The sequence below is a fragment of the Perognathus longimembris genome, chromosome 21 (assembly GCF_023159225.1).
Source record: "Perognathus longimembris pacificus isolate PPM17 chromosome 21, ASM2315922v1, whole genome shotgun sequence".
Taxonomy (NCBI): domain Eukaryota; kingdom Metazoa; phylum Chordata; class Mammalia; order Rodentia; family Heteromyidae; genus Perognathus; species Perognathus longimembris.
Window position 1 is genome coordinate 1,280,001 of NC_063181.1, and position 14,027 is coordinate 1,294,027.

Sequence of the window (14,027 nt, forward strand, 5' to 3'; positions counted from 1 at the left end):
CCAGTAGCCAGGCTAAGGAAGCTGCCGGGCCCGCCCCCCCCCCAGCTGGATCTGCGCTCCCCCCGGTGCAGGACAGCTGGACACGTAGGGCAGGATCAGAACATTCACAATCACCTAAGCGCGTGCTGCAGATGTGCGCGTCCCAACCCCGGGGCATTCGTCTGGAGACAGAGATGGAAGGGCGACAAGCAGATCCCGGGTTGAGCTACACAAGATGGTCCGTTTGTCAGAAACAGAGGCCAGAGTGAACATGGCATTTTGCACATGTGGGATTAGATGTGAAGTGGAAAGGCAATTACGACGACACAATATTGTGAGGGGAAATTACCATTTTAAGTAGGATAAAGTATCCAGCTACATATCAAACCACCACCGACTACCTATCAGGAAACAGAATACAGCCCAGCTTTAAGCAAATCTGGCTTAAAAGAAATTCTTTGGCTGTCTAATTTTCATCAAACGCTGTCCAGTTTGACATCCCAGAGTCCAAATGAAGGGATTAAATGTAACATGCCCCACTTACCCTTTTATTATCTCCCGGGATAGTCTAGCCCTCTACGATCACGACAGAGGTCCGCGTGGAGGCCCCTCTCTGGGGAAGCTTGCTCAGCACACTTTCTTCCCGTCCCAGTTGGGTATTAGAAATCAAGAGTCCATAAAGAGCTCCTGCACAGGGGATTTGTGCCTTCGGTCTTGGACAAGACCTGAATAGTAATAGGGCCGCGACTTCGCAGGTGAAGCCTCCCCCTCCTTTCTGGGTGCAGACAGGGTGAACATTGACTTCTATGCGCACACCTGCTACGTGTTTGGGAAACATTCAAACGCGTCACCTCCGCGGTGCCAATGGTCCAGAGCGCTGAGAGTTTAAGACAGCGTCTTGCACACCGCTAGTGGAAAGTTGTAGCAGAATAGGGAGGTAAAGACCCTTCCGTGGCGCTTCTGCTGTGTCTCTGAACATCTTAAAGGGAAGACAGGCCGAAATTCTCTATAGGTTCAGCCTTACCAAAGCAACCAAAAATCCTCATGCCTCGGTCTGTGGGAAAGGAAGGAAAACCACGGGAAGACGGAGGAGGGGAGCGTGGCTAGATGGTGTGTGGGGGGGTCACGCGGCGAGAAGGGAGCAGGGCTCACAGACGTCTTGGTAGCGGTGAACGCACCGATGCCGCCAGGGAACGGCAGCAGAGCGGCCACCAACCACCAAGCCACCAGCCTGGGCCGCGGCAGCAGAGGCCTGTCCACTGCCCCTGCCCGCGGCCCGCGTGGCCTGGGCCAGAGCCCCCCGGTCACGGCACGGGGCCGAGCACGTCTCTCCGAGGCGGGCTGTGGAGCGTGGGGATGAACAGTGAGGGAGGAAGGAAGTGCTGTTCCCGGTGCCCAAGTGACCGGCGACTCCAGCCTGCGTGGTGAGGCTGTTGCTTGACCTTGGACAGGAGGATGAGCCCGTATTGGGCGGGGCGGGTGGGCGGGGTGGGCGGGGGTTCTTCAAAGGCTGCCTGAGGAGGAGGCCACCAGCTCCCTCACCTGCGGCTGGAGATTCTTTCTAGCAGCCACACAAGGGTTGGGGGGGGGGCGGGCGAGATTCAAAATGACCAATAAACTCATCCGTGAGCCAGGGGCCGGCGGCTCACGCCTGTAATCCTCGCTCCTCAGAAGGCTGAGATCTGACGATGGGGTTCAAAGCCAACCCAGGCAGGAAAGGCCAACTAATGACCACTCAACATTTGGAAATGGCGCTGTGGCTTCAAGTGGCAGAGCCTTAGCCTTGATCAAAATTGCTCAGGGACAGCACCCAGGTCCCGAGTTCAAGCCCCACAACTGACAGAAAACATCAGCCATGAACAGAGAACATGGGGCTCATTCTTGCTCAAGAAAAAGCCATGGTAATCAGCGCTGACTAGGATAACCGGAAAGCTGCAGCCTCTCACAGTTAGCATCACGGTGTCCGCGCCCCACCGAGACACACTCGAAACCACAGTCAGGGAGCCCGGACTGCCGTCAGCGCCCCGAAGAGCAGCGGCTCGGCCAAGAGCAATTGCGGAGCGGGGAAGCTGGTCCCTGCAGCTCCCTTTCAACTTCTAATGTATCTCACTCGTTTGTATCCAATCACATTCAACCTCCGCTTCCAATTAGCCCAAACCTTGTGGCTCCAAAGTTCTTAGCATCAAACCAATTTGTCGTAAGTGAGGGATATCAGAAGGAATCTTAGGGAAACTCCCGGGCGTTCCTCGGCGTACACAGATCGCGTGTGCTAACCTAAATCAGAGTGGTGTTTGCTGCGGTGGACGGGCTCTGGTCCCAGGGGCTGAAATCTGGGCCTTATTTAGCCAGGAACGGGGGAGGGGAGCACGGGGCGGGGGAGGGGAGCACGGGCGGGGGGGAGGAGAGCACGGGGGTAGGGGAGGGGAGCACGGGGTGGGGGAAGAGAGCACCGGGAACGGGGGAGGAGAGCACGGGGTGGGGGAGGGGAGCACGGGGTGGGGGAGGGGAGCACGGGGTGGGGGGAGGAGAGCACGGGGTGGGGGAGGGGAGCCACGGGGTGGGGGAGGAGAGCATGGTGTGGAGGAGGGGAGCACGGGGTGGGGGAGGGGAGCACGGGGCGGGGGAGGGGAGCACGGGGCGGGGGAGGAGAGCACGGGGTAGGGGAGGGGAGCACGGGGTGGGGGAAGAGAGCACCGGGAACGGGGGAGGAGAGCACGGGGTGGGGGAGGGGAGCACGGGGTGGGGGAGGAGAGCACGGGGTGGGGGAGGGGAGCACGGGGGTGGGGGGAGGAGAGCACGGGGTGGGGGAGGAGGAGAGCACGGGGTGGGGGAGGAGAGCACGGGGTGGGGGAGGGGAGCACGGGGTGGGGGAGGGAGCACGGGGTGGGGGAGGAGAGCACCGGGAACGGGGGAGGAGAGCACGGGGAGGGGGAGGAGAGCACCGGGGAACGGGGGAGGAGAGCACGGGGGTGGGGGAGGAGAGCACGGGGCGGGGGAGGAGAGCACAGGGAGGGGGAGGAGAGCACGGGGTGGGGGAGGGGAGCACGGGGTGGGGGAGGGGAGCACGGGGTGGGGGAGGGGAGCACGGGGTGGGAGGGGAGCACGGGGTGGGGAGGGGAGGCACGGGGTGGGGGAGGAGAGCACGGGGTGGGGGAGGAGAGCACAGGGTTGGGGAGGAGAGCACGGGGTGGGGGAGGAGAGCACGGGGCGGGGGAGGAGAGCACGGGGCGGGGGAGGAGAGCACGGGGTGGGGGAGGGGAGCACGGGGTGGGGGAGGGGAGCACGGGGTGGGGGAGGGGAGCACGGGGTACGGCCGGAGGGGCCTGAGAAACAGCATTCTGCAGGCTCCGTCCCGGTGGTACAGCGTCATGGCCGGGACACGGCATGGCTAAGTGTACGGAGCCGGGGTCTGGGCACCGTCCCGGAGCTGCTTTTGCTCAAGGCCCGCACTCTGCCACGGGAGCCGCAGCGCCACTTCCGGCTTTTTCCGTGTCTGTGGTGCTGAGGAACCCAGGGCTTCACGCACCGCCGAGCTGCGTTCCCCGCCCACGGTTAAAATTTATGAATCCACCATCAGTGCAATGTGTAACCAAAAACACTATTTTCAACTAGAGGTGTTTTACCGAATGCAAAGTGCATCAGAACCTGAAGCCGACCTCCATTTTTGTCCCCAGGAAACAAGGACCATTCCTGAACTCCCGAGGGGGTCAGATGGGGTGGGGTCGCCAAGCAGGCGCGGGGGGTAACCGGAGCAGGGAGGCCACACTGGGCACCTCGTGGGCCCCTCCATCATCGTTCCCATGACTGAATTTGAAAAGAGTCGCGTGGCTGGGTGGATCCCCTGAACGGCTTTCCATCCTCCGGTCATCCCGCCGGGGCTTTATTAAAGTCTGCGATCCACTTTCAATTATGGACTCCGTGCGTCACCCCAACACCGCACGTCCCCCAGCTCAGGGTGGCTCTTTGAGGGACAGACACAGCAGGGTGCAGGTCCTGAGGGGGGAGGGGGAGGGGGAGGGGAAGGGGAGGGACAGACACCGCAGGGTGCGGCTCCTGAGGGGGGGAGGGGGGGAGGGGCGGGGGAGGACAGACACGGCAGGGTGCGGCTCCTGAGGGGGGAGGGGAGGGGGGTGGGGGAGGGGGAGGGGGAGGGACAGGGCTCCTGAGGGGGAGGGGGAGGGGAGGGGGAGGGACAGACACCGCAGGGTGTGGCTCCTGAGGGGGGAGGGGGGAGGGGGGGAGGGGGAGGGGGGAGGGACAGACACCGCAGGGTGCGGCTCCTGCGCTCACTCACCGTAGCCCACGGGCAGGGAGATCTTCCAGGAGCAGTCCAGGTTGTTGGGGTACGATCCCGGGAAGCCGGGGCTCAGGATCACTCCGCCCAGGCTGGTCAGCGTGCCCCCGCAGGTGGCTGTGGAACAGAGGCAGGCGTGGGACTCGGGGTCCGGGGCATCTGGGGGCCCCGCATCCCGGTGCTCTGCCCCCCCCCTGCCCCCGGGCGCCCCCGGGATCTCCCGCCACACACGCGCCGCTGGCCTTCGCGCACCCCGCAGCCTCCCAGCGCCCTCCGCGCGCCTCGGCTGAGCCCCTGTCCCCAGCGCTCCGTGGTCCGCGCCGGGCGCTATTGGGGGCAGGCGTCGGGTGATCCCCGCGGAAGGCGGTGCTGGTGACCCCGCACCAGGAACTAGCCGGCGCCTGCCCTGGGCTGAGACAAAAGCACCCTGTCCCTACGCCCCCGGGCCCCCAAAGCCTGGGGTACCCCACCACGACACTCACACAGCCCCCCACATCCTGGCACTGGGGATCCCCCTCCGACGGATCAGGAGACCCAGCTTGAAGCGGTGAGGACGTGAGCCTAGAGTCCCGACCCCGCAGGCAGGGGCTCCTCCACCCGGCCACGGGCGGGGGGCGGCCGGGGCACACGCACAGAAGAGGCACGCCTCCTGCCACGCTCGTTTCTTCCCCCACCTGCGGGCTGGGCCCTGAAGCCTCCCCGCCAAATGCCCCCTGGGGGTGGGCGTGATCTTAATCTGCGCATTTGCTTTAGCGAGACGTCGCAGCATTTACAAAATGGCCACTAGGAAGCACCAGCCACCGGCAAGCCAGCGGCACTCGGAACAAGATGGTCCTGAGGGCCGGCGGCGGTCTGCCGCACCCCGCAGCACAGTTCGCTTCCCCTGCGCACGTGCTGCTCAAGGAGGTGAACTGTGCGCCGAGGGCGGGCGGGCCTGGCTGGGCGGGCGGCTGCACCTGCGGGCGGCCCCGGCCCTGCCGCTGAAGGATAGGGGCGGCGGGAGCGTGTGCCGCCGCCACGCAGGGGCCGCGCGGTGCAGAGCGCGGGAATCAGAAGGAAGCGAGCCCGCGCCGTGTTGAGCAAGGGGGACCTGTGTCGCCAACGAGGGAATCAGCACGGCTGCCCCGTTTTCCTTTCTGGTGAGGCTTCACCAAGGCAGCTGGGGAAAGGAGGCCCGGGGAATGGAGGCCCTGGAGAATGGAGGCCCGGGGAATGGAGGCCTGGGAATGGAGGGCCGGGGGAGGACAATGAACAGCTGGCTGTCTTTGAGGCAAAGGAAAGACAGAGGCCCCGGGAGGAGCCGGCTGGGCCAGAGAGCCCTGCTGGAGGCCCGGCCACGCGAAGGCTGGAGATACTCCATGCCAGGGAGCGCCGAGAACCCGTGCCTGACCCTGGGCTGCCGGTGCTGCCAGGCCTGGGCCCTGTGCACAGGGCCCCTGCACAGCAAGGGCCGGCCCGGCCCCAGCGCCAAGGACGCTGCGACTCACGACGGCGACCTGCGAGGCACGGATTTGTGATTCTGGATTCCTGCGTCTGAAAACATGGCTTCCCCGAGGCAAAAGGCCGCCGGAATCACCCCCGGTCTTTAGCGCAGGTACGTGCTTCTCCCCGCGAGCTAAGGAGCGGGCCTCCGCCACAAATCCAATCTGCTTGGTGCCTGCGGCTGGAAAGCCTGCAGCTCTCCTGGGCAGCACCACCAGGGCTTTGAAAAGGCGGAGCCAGTACATTCATGGGGGAGAAGCGGGGACAATTCTCATCACCGCCCCTGCTCTGGGATGCCATGACCACGCCGCGGGCACTTCTTCCTTCCTCCCTCTCTCTTTCCCACCTTCCTTTCTTACCTCAAAATCCATCGCTCCCTCCCTCCCTCCCTCCCTCCCTCTCTCCCTCCCTCCCTCCCTCCCTCTCTCCCTGCTCCTCCCTCCCTCCCTCTCTCCCTCCCTCCCTCCCTCCCTCCCTCCCTCCCTCCCTCCCTCCCTCCCTCCACTTTGGGGTGACACCTGCTAGGCGGGCACTCCCGCTGATCGAGCCACGCTCCCGCCCCTTTGCTTTGGGTCTGTTTTTTGTTTCTTAGGTAGCGTCCCCCGCTTTTTCCCAGCCAGCCTCCGCCCTGCGATTCCCCCCACGTCCGCCGTCCCCCGGGTGGGGGTGGGGCTCCACAGGCGGGGGGCCACGCTTGCCCGCGCCCCTACGTTCGCTCAGCCCCGGCGGGACACACGGACGCGGCGGCGCGTCACGTGACCCCCCGCGCAGTGGCGGCGCCCGTTCTGAGCGCGTCCGTACCGATGCACAGCGGAGACGGGTAGTTCCAGCGACGGACGGTGCCGGGCATGCAGGAAATGTGTGAACGGCCCTGTGCGAGAGAAAAACCACAGGGAAACGCGGGGTTAATCTACACGGGGTCAGGATGAAACGTGGGGGGGGTCATTTCTGCTTCCGTTGTCCTCTTGAATGTTAGTGATCAACGCAAACAAATCAGAAACTCGAAACATGTACTGAAGTTCCTGATTACTAGTGGGGGCCACGACTTCGATAACACAGAGAAAAATCCTCTATCGATGTGCTTCTCCTTCACTACAAAAGTCTCGAGTGTCCTTCTAACGGGCGACACTGCCGTCGCACTTCTTATATCTGTACTGAGGAAAAAGAGCTGGGCAAAGTCTTTATTCCATCACCAGAAAATGGGGAACAGAATAATGGTTTCTGTGTTCGCTTACAAAGTAGTTATAAAAATGTGTGTATACTTTTTATACACATGCACACAGCTGGATTGCAAAATGCTGGCTTCCTATTTCCGGACGATTCTTCCCGCTTCTGGCGAGTCTGGCGCGTCCGGCCTGCTGTGGGCTTTTCGTGGCGATGGATTCCACGTGCAGAGCAGGCCCGGCCCGCGGCCAGGGCAGGGGAGGGGGGGCGGGCCCCGGCCCGCGGCCAGGGCAGGGGAGGGGGGCGGGCCCGGCCCGTGGCCGGGGCAGGGGAGGGGGGCGGGCCCCGGCCGCGCCCTGGCACTCCTTAGCACGAGCTCTGTAGAGCCGCGGAGGCACTGGGGTGAACGTGATTGTGCAGTCAGGGGCGTGGCAGCTATTCCGGGGGGCCCGGGGCGCGCTGGCTCCGCGAGCTCCCGTGGGGGCCGGCCCGGGCGTGAGGGGGGCCGTCCACGAGCCCCGAGCCCTCCCCCCGCGCCCAGGACGGGGAGGGCCGGTACCTGCAGCGTGTAGCCCGGCTCGCACTGGAAGGAGACCACGTCGTTGACCATGTAGCGGTCTCCGATCCGGACGCCGTTGCTGGGCGGGGCCGGCTCCTGGCACGCGGCGAGGCCACGGCTGGGGGAGAGCAGAGACACACACGGGCGTGAGACACGCTCCACGGGCCGCCTGGGGCTCCCGGCGGGGGACCCCGACCCCCCCACGGGCTGAGGGGCCCGGCCAGGGCCGAGCCCGCGGGACTCGCGAGTCCACGTCCATCACGCGGGACATCACCGCTGAACGCCAGACGCGGCCCCCCGTCACGGCTGGCGCAGAGCATTGTGTTCCACAACAAGTCCCACGGCAGCCGTGGGCCCCGGGAAGTCCCGCGGCCCGGTGCGTGTAGCGCGCCTGAGAACGGCCATGTCAAATCACATGGGAGTCAGCCTGAGCCACCAGCCACGCAAGCTGCACACAGACCCCGCGCGAGAGGAGAAACCGCGCCGTCCTGCCGCGCTGCGCAGAGACGGCGAGAACCGGCCAAAGGGGCCGGACGTCTGTGAGATCAGCGGCGCTGGCGTGTCGGCGCGCAAGGGGGAGTGTGCGTGAGCGGCGCTGGCGTGTCAGCCTGCACGGGGGAGTGTGCGTGCGCGGGGAGTGTGCATGAGCGGCTCTGGCGTGTCGGCATGCGCGGGGAGTGTGCGTGCGCGGGGAGTGTGCGTGCGCGGGGGAGTGTGCGTGAGCGGGGAGTGTACGTGCGCGGGGAGTGTGCGTGAGCGGGGCGTGTGCGTGCGCGGGGAGTGTGCTGTGAGCGGCACTGGCGTGTCGGCGTGCGCGGGGAGTGTGCGTGAGCGGCACTGGCGTGTCGGCATGCGCGGGGAGTGTGCGTGAGCGGCACTGGCGTGTGAATGTGCAGGGCGAGGGGGGCCGCGGCTGCGTTAATTTAATTAAGGACGCCCTTGCTAATGTGCGAACGCTCTGGGGGGCGGGGACGTGAACCCCCGACTTCCGTCTGGGGGGCGGGGGACGTGAACCCCCGACTTCCGTCTGGGGGGGCGGGGACGTGAACCCCCGACTTCCGTCCGGCAGGAGGGGATGGGGGACGCGCCCGCTAACGTTTGGGCCGGGACGAGTAGCGCAGAGATTTCTTATTGCAAAGTGTTCAGATTTTTTCTCCTAAATAACGGTCTTATTTTTAAACTCTGAAACACCACTTGCATGAAGCAGAAGGACGTCTTCTTCCAGCAGAGAGTTTTCAATCCACTCAGGGATTTTCACCAAAAATAAAACTTCTACATGTAAGGAAATATGATTGTGTCAGCCTGCCGCTTGTGTGTCCCATTAGCGTAAGCCTAAAATCTCCTTTTGTAACCTCAGAATGGGGATTACAACAGCTACATTTAAATTCCCAGGGTGTTTTTATTTTCCACCGAAGATCAGCAATATCATCGGCTATCAACATTTAGGTTTTTATTTCACTCTGAAAATATCTATTTTAAAATGTTCTGAAGACATGATTTCTAACCATAATTTACTGCACTAAAACTCTAACTTATGGTGATGTTTTATTATCATTATTTCAGGATACTTCAGATACTGACTGGATAGAACAAAGAATATTAATGAACAAAGTGTCCGAAGTGCAGAAGGAAAATACTTTGAAATTTAAAGTATATGACAAGGGATTCAGAATAAAACCACAGTGATTAAGTGTCTCATTTAAACACATGCAATACAACATATTTCACTCATTCATTCTATTTTTATTGTATGTTGATTTAGAGGTGGTTGTTGTGTATTTATTTTAATTTTTCTCCTTCCTCAAATTCTATGTCAAAACCCAATTCATCCTTTGAACATAGAACTTGCATTTATGTGGCTCACCCCCAAAATTATAGCATATTTTCTGCATAATACAAACAACGACGAATCTAGCCAGGAAAGCAAAGAACACAGAGCAAAGCCAGTAGAAGGATGAGGTGTCCTAGTTTGTTCAGGGCCTGACCTGCACTGGTCAGTAGGTGGGAAAGTTCCGTGGCAGTCCACCGTAAGTAAGAGTCATCAGGTCGCAGGAGTTTATTATGGGTGTTACTCTAAATCCATTAGGCAAAATTCAGACTGTGGGTGCATCACTTCCATCTTGTAAATGATTTTAAAATGCATGATAAATGTACAATTTGTCACCCAACATTTTGAGCAGGACAAACAGGCTCTTTGTGGCTATTTCCACCGACAGCAACTCTGGGTGATTTGTTTTTCACCTTAGCCCTAGAGAGCTCTACGAGGCAAGTGTAATAACCAAGAAGAGAGACAAACAGGCCAAGTGGCAATACACAGAAAGCTTTGCAGGGGAAAATTCAGAACACACACACACACACACACACACACACACACACACACACGTTCCACTAATGGGCAGACCAGCCTAACAACACATGGACTATCAAGGTTGTGCTTCAGTTTGAAAAGAAACAAAAGTTATGAACCTTACTCTTTGTTGGAACTGCAGACGGTCCGTGACTTGTAATGGTTTAAGACTTTCTTTTAAGAAGTTATTCTTTTTAAATGATCTTGATGTGGCCGTGCCAGGGAGGTGTCATTTAACAAAACATGAATACGATGTATGTGGATCCGTGTCACCCTTGCAACCGTCCCCTTCCCCTGGGATCCACCCTTCCCCTTACATGTCCTAACTCTGGAGTACATGTAGTGAATTCTTGACTCCATTCTCCAACAACCTTTTGACTTTAGGATGGGATGTGAGTAATGGGCATGAGGTTAAAACCCTATCTGGGAATTTTGTCTCTTTTTTTTGGTGGTAATGGAGTTTGAACTCAGGGCATCAGCCTTGCTAATCAGGTGCTCTACCACTTGAGTCACGCCCCAGGTTAGAGTTCAGTTATTTTTTCAGATAGGGTCTCTCACCTTCTCCCCGGAGTTGACGAATCCTTCTGTTTAGGAAGTCTGATAATGTGGGTGGTATTAAGATTTCCCCTCTTACATGTAGATGTTGTGTACTTTCCACACACACAACAAAAGCTGTGTCTGACTCCTCCCACTTATTAAGCTCATCGCGTCTCCTCAAAGCTCAGACGCGATGCTTCCCGGGGCCAGGGGTGGGAAAGGTTCTCGTGGACGAAGTGGGACATTGAGGTCCGCTGCAGTGAGTCATGGGATGAACTCAGAGTTCTCAGAGAAAGGTCCGGTAGGGAGGCCTAGAAAATGACGGAGACACGTACTTCGGAAGGGCTTTCAGGTTGTCTACTTTGTGAGCAGAGGATCTGCACAGAGAACTTCTTGAGAAGTTTAGAAATGGACAGCGGGCGCGTGAAGAGACGTTAGTCACAAGACTCTGGTGTCAGACCACCACACCTGAGCAGATGGGGCAATGACCGCCCGCCCGGGCTCCTGGACGGCAGCACCGCCCTCCCGCTCAGCGGGCCGGGAGATGGAGGCCCAGGAGGAGTCTCCGCAGCAGTGACTTCGTCCTGCGGAGATCTCAGCGAGGGCCAGAGGAGGGGGAAGGAGGCCAGCCAGGCTCCGACCTGCTCCCCCCCGCCCGCACCCCTGCCCTTCTCGGTCTGGAAAGGCCTGAAGCTCCAGGCACCACACAGGCCGCAGGAAAGGGGCTCCCCCCTCGCTCTTCCATGGAAGAGGACCAGCGGGGGACACGCAGGTGAGCCACGCCCCTCCTTTGGCTTCAATGTAGTGCTTTTGGAACGGCCCAGATCGCACGGGTTGGAGTCAAGTTTTAGCCTGCCAGCATCTTTCTGGGTCACATCAACACAAACGGCAATTTCAACAGCCGGAAATAATCTTGTCCGGCACACTTTCTCTTTTCGGAAGGGTCTCTGGAATTCAGTGCGGGAGTTTTCAGGACTTAGAACAGCACCCAAGGCCCTGCGGACCACAGACCTGGTGAGGTACTAGGGGGTCACAGATAATTAGGGGCCGATGCCCGTGAAAGCCCGCTGGGAAGGACAGAAGAATGCATTCTTCCTTTGCCAAACTACAGAGTTAAAAGGAAATTGGGGGGATTCTTTTAAGTGAAAGCGTTTAGAGAAAGTCCTGAGGATTGGCTCATGCTGAGCGCAGCCGCACCTGTCAGGGGAGCTCACTGGAAGAAGCCGAGGTCAGCTGCCCGTCAGCACCTGTCAGCAGTGCTCACTGGAAGTGGCCGAGGTCAGCTGGCCATCGGCACCTGTCAGCAGTGCTCACTGGAAGAAGCCGAGGTCAGCTGGCCGTCAGCACCTGTCAGCAGTGCTCACTGGAAGAAGCCGAGGTCAGCTGGCCGTCAGCACCTGTCAGCAGTGCTCACTGGAAGAAGCCGAGGTCAGCTGGCCATCAGCACCTGTCAGCAGTGCTCACTGGAAGAAGCCGAGGTCAGCTGGCCATCGGCACCTGTCAGCAGTGCTCACTGGAAGTGGCCGAGGTCAGCTGGCCATCGGCACCTGTCAGCAGTGCTCACTGGAAGAAGCCGAGGTCAGCTGGCCGTCAGCACCTGTCAGCAGTGCTCACTGGAAGAAGCCGAGGTCAGCTGGCCGTCAGCACCTGTCAGCAGTGCTCACTGGAAGAAGCCGAGGTCAGCTGGCCGTCAGCACCTGTCAGCAGTGCTCACTGGAAGTGGCCGAGGTCAGCTGGCCATCGGCACCTGTCAGCAGTGCTCACTGGAAGAAGCCGAGGTCAGCTGGCCGTCAGCACCTGTCAGCAGTGCTCACTGGAAGAAGCCGAGGTCAGCTGGCCGTCAGCACCTGTCAGCAGTGCTCACTGGAAGAAGCCGAGGTCAGCTGGCCGTCAGCACCTGTCAGCAGTGCTCACTGGAAGTGGCCGAGGTCAGCTGGCCGTCAGCACCTGTCAGCAGTGCTCACTGGAAGAAGCCGAGGTCAGCTGCCCGTCAGCACCTGTCAGCAGTGCTCACTGGAAGCGGCCGAGGTCAGCTGGCCGTCACGGGACCTGCCCTGCCCCACTCAGCCGGCCCCTGGCACCCTGAGGTTTGCAGTCTCCCGGGCTCTCATTCCCTGGTGGTTACCCAGCCCCAGTGCTGGCGCTGAGAACCTTATTCATACCACGGAAGCAAGACTCGGTGTCGTGAAAGGCACATTAATAATGCCCGCGTATTGAACGGGATTGCTCTCCTCAGAGGGCCGATGCAAGCTACAGAGGGCCAATCCAAGCTATAAGCATTCAGTTCCCATAGCACTGTGGGAAACATGTTTAATAAATATATGTAAATTTCAGCAGACTCAAAGCATTTTCCAAAATTTAGATACCCTCATTTAGCTACTTCTATCTCAGGGTCTGCTGTGAGACGAATGCACACAGGAAATGGAATGGAAGGAAAGGAAATAAAAATGGGAACGCGGGACCTGACATGAAGGGATCACATGTTGTGGCAGTATCACAACAAACCCCATAGTAAAACATTGTTTCAAACAGTTAAAAGGAGAGGAAAAGAACCAGCCCCGTGGTAAAGGCAGGGGAATGAGAGGCCGCATGCACAGAACACCAGTCCCCCTCTAACCCCCAGACCCCCCATCCTCCAGCCCAGGGCTCTGCTCTCCAGCTCTGCTCTCGGGCTCTGCTCTCCTGCTCTGCTCTCGGGCTCTGCTCTCGGGCTCTGCTCTCGGGCTCTGCTCTCCTGCTCTGCTCTCGGGCTCTGCTCTCGGGCTCTGCTCTCGGGCTCTGCTCTCCTGCTCTGCTCTCGGGCTCTGCTCTCGGGCTCTGCTCTCGGGCTCTGCTCTCCTGCTCTGCTCTCGGGCTCTGCTCTCGGGCTCTGCTCTCCTGCTCTGCTCTCGGGCTCTGCTCTCGGCTCTGCTCTCGGGCTCTGCTCTCGGGCTCTGCTCTCCTGCTCTGCTCTCGGGCTCTGCTCTCGGGCTCTGCTCTCCTGCTCTGCTCTCCTGCTCTGCTCTCGGGCTCTGCTCTCGGGCTCTGCTCTCCTGCTCTGCTCTCGGGCTCTGCTCTCGGGCTCTGCTCTCCTGCTCTGCTCTCCTGCTCTGCTCTCGGGCTCTGCTCTCCTGCTCTGCTCTCGGGCTCTGCTCTCGGGCTCTGCTCTCCTGCTCTGCTCTCCGGCTCTGCTCTCGGGCTCTGCTCTCCTGCTCTGCTCTCGGGCTCTGCTCTCCTGCTCTGCTCTCGGGCTCTGCTCTCGGGCTCTGCTCTCCGGCTCTGCTCTCGGGCTCTGCTCTCGGGCTCTGCTCTCGGGCTCTGCTCTCCTGCTCTGCTCTCGGGCTCTGCTCTCGGGCTCTGCTCTCCTGCTCTGCTCTCGGGCTCTGCTCTTGGACTCTGCTCCACACTGCGCAGTTCCTGGGCCGCGGTGAGCAGCGGTGTCAGCCCCCGGCCCAGGTCAAACACACAGCCTGGGTTTCTGCACTCGATTCAGATAGACACCATTGGAAAGTGTCCAGGTCATTGCAGACCCCAAAGTCAAATATCCTAGGCTGTCCCAAAGGTAAAGTCATAATAAACAGATTCTGTGGTAAGCCATCTCTAACCAGGGAGCAATTCTCCCTAAGACAGGATCTCCTTCTTAGTCGCTCATTTCTAATGTAAATGTGACTCCACCCAGTTCTGTA

The 14,027-nt window shown here is 60.1% G+C and overlaps 1 protein-coding gene across 1 annotated transcript in view; it reads right to left on the reverse strand.

Moving 5' to 3' along the window:
* Positions 1-14,027, reverse strand: part of Csmd1 (CUB and Sushi multiple domains 1) — an 874,507-nt gene that overhangs the window by 78,918 nt on the left and 781,562 nt on the right. Inside the window, 3 exon segments of the mRNA XM_048330750.1 lie at positions 4,274-4,390; positions 6,557-6,626; positions 7,479-7,596. Coding sequence (XP_048186707.1) covers positions 4,274-4,390; positions 6,557-6,626; positions 7,479-7,596 — 305 coding nt within the window.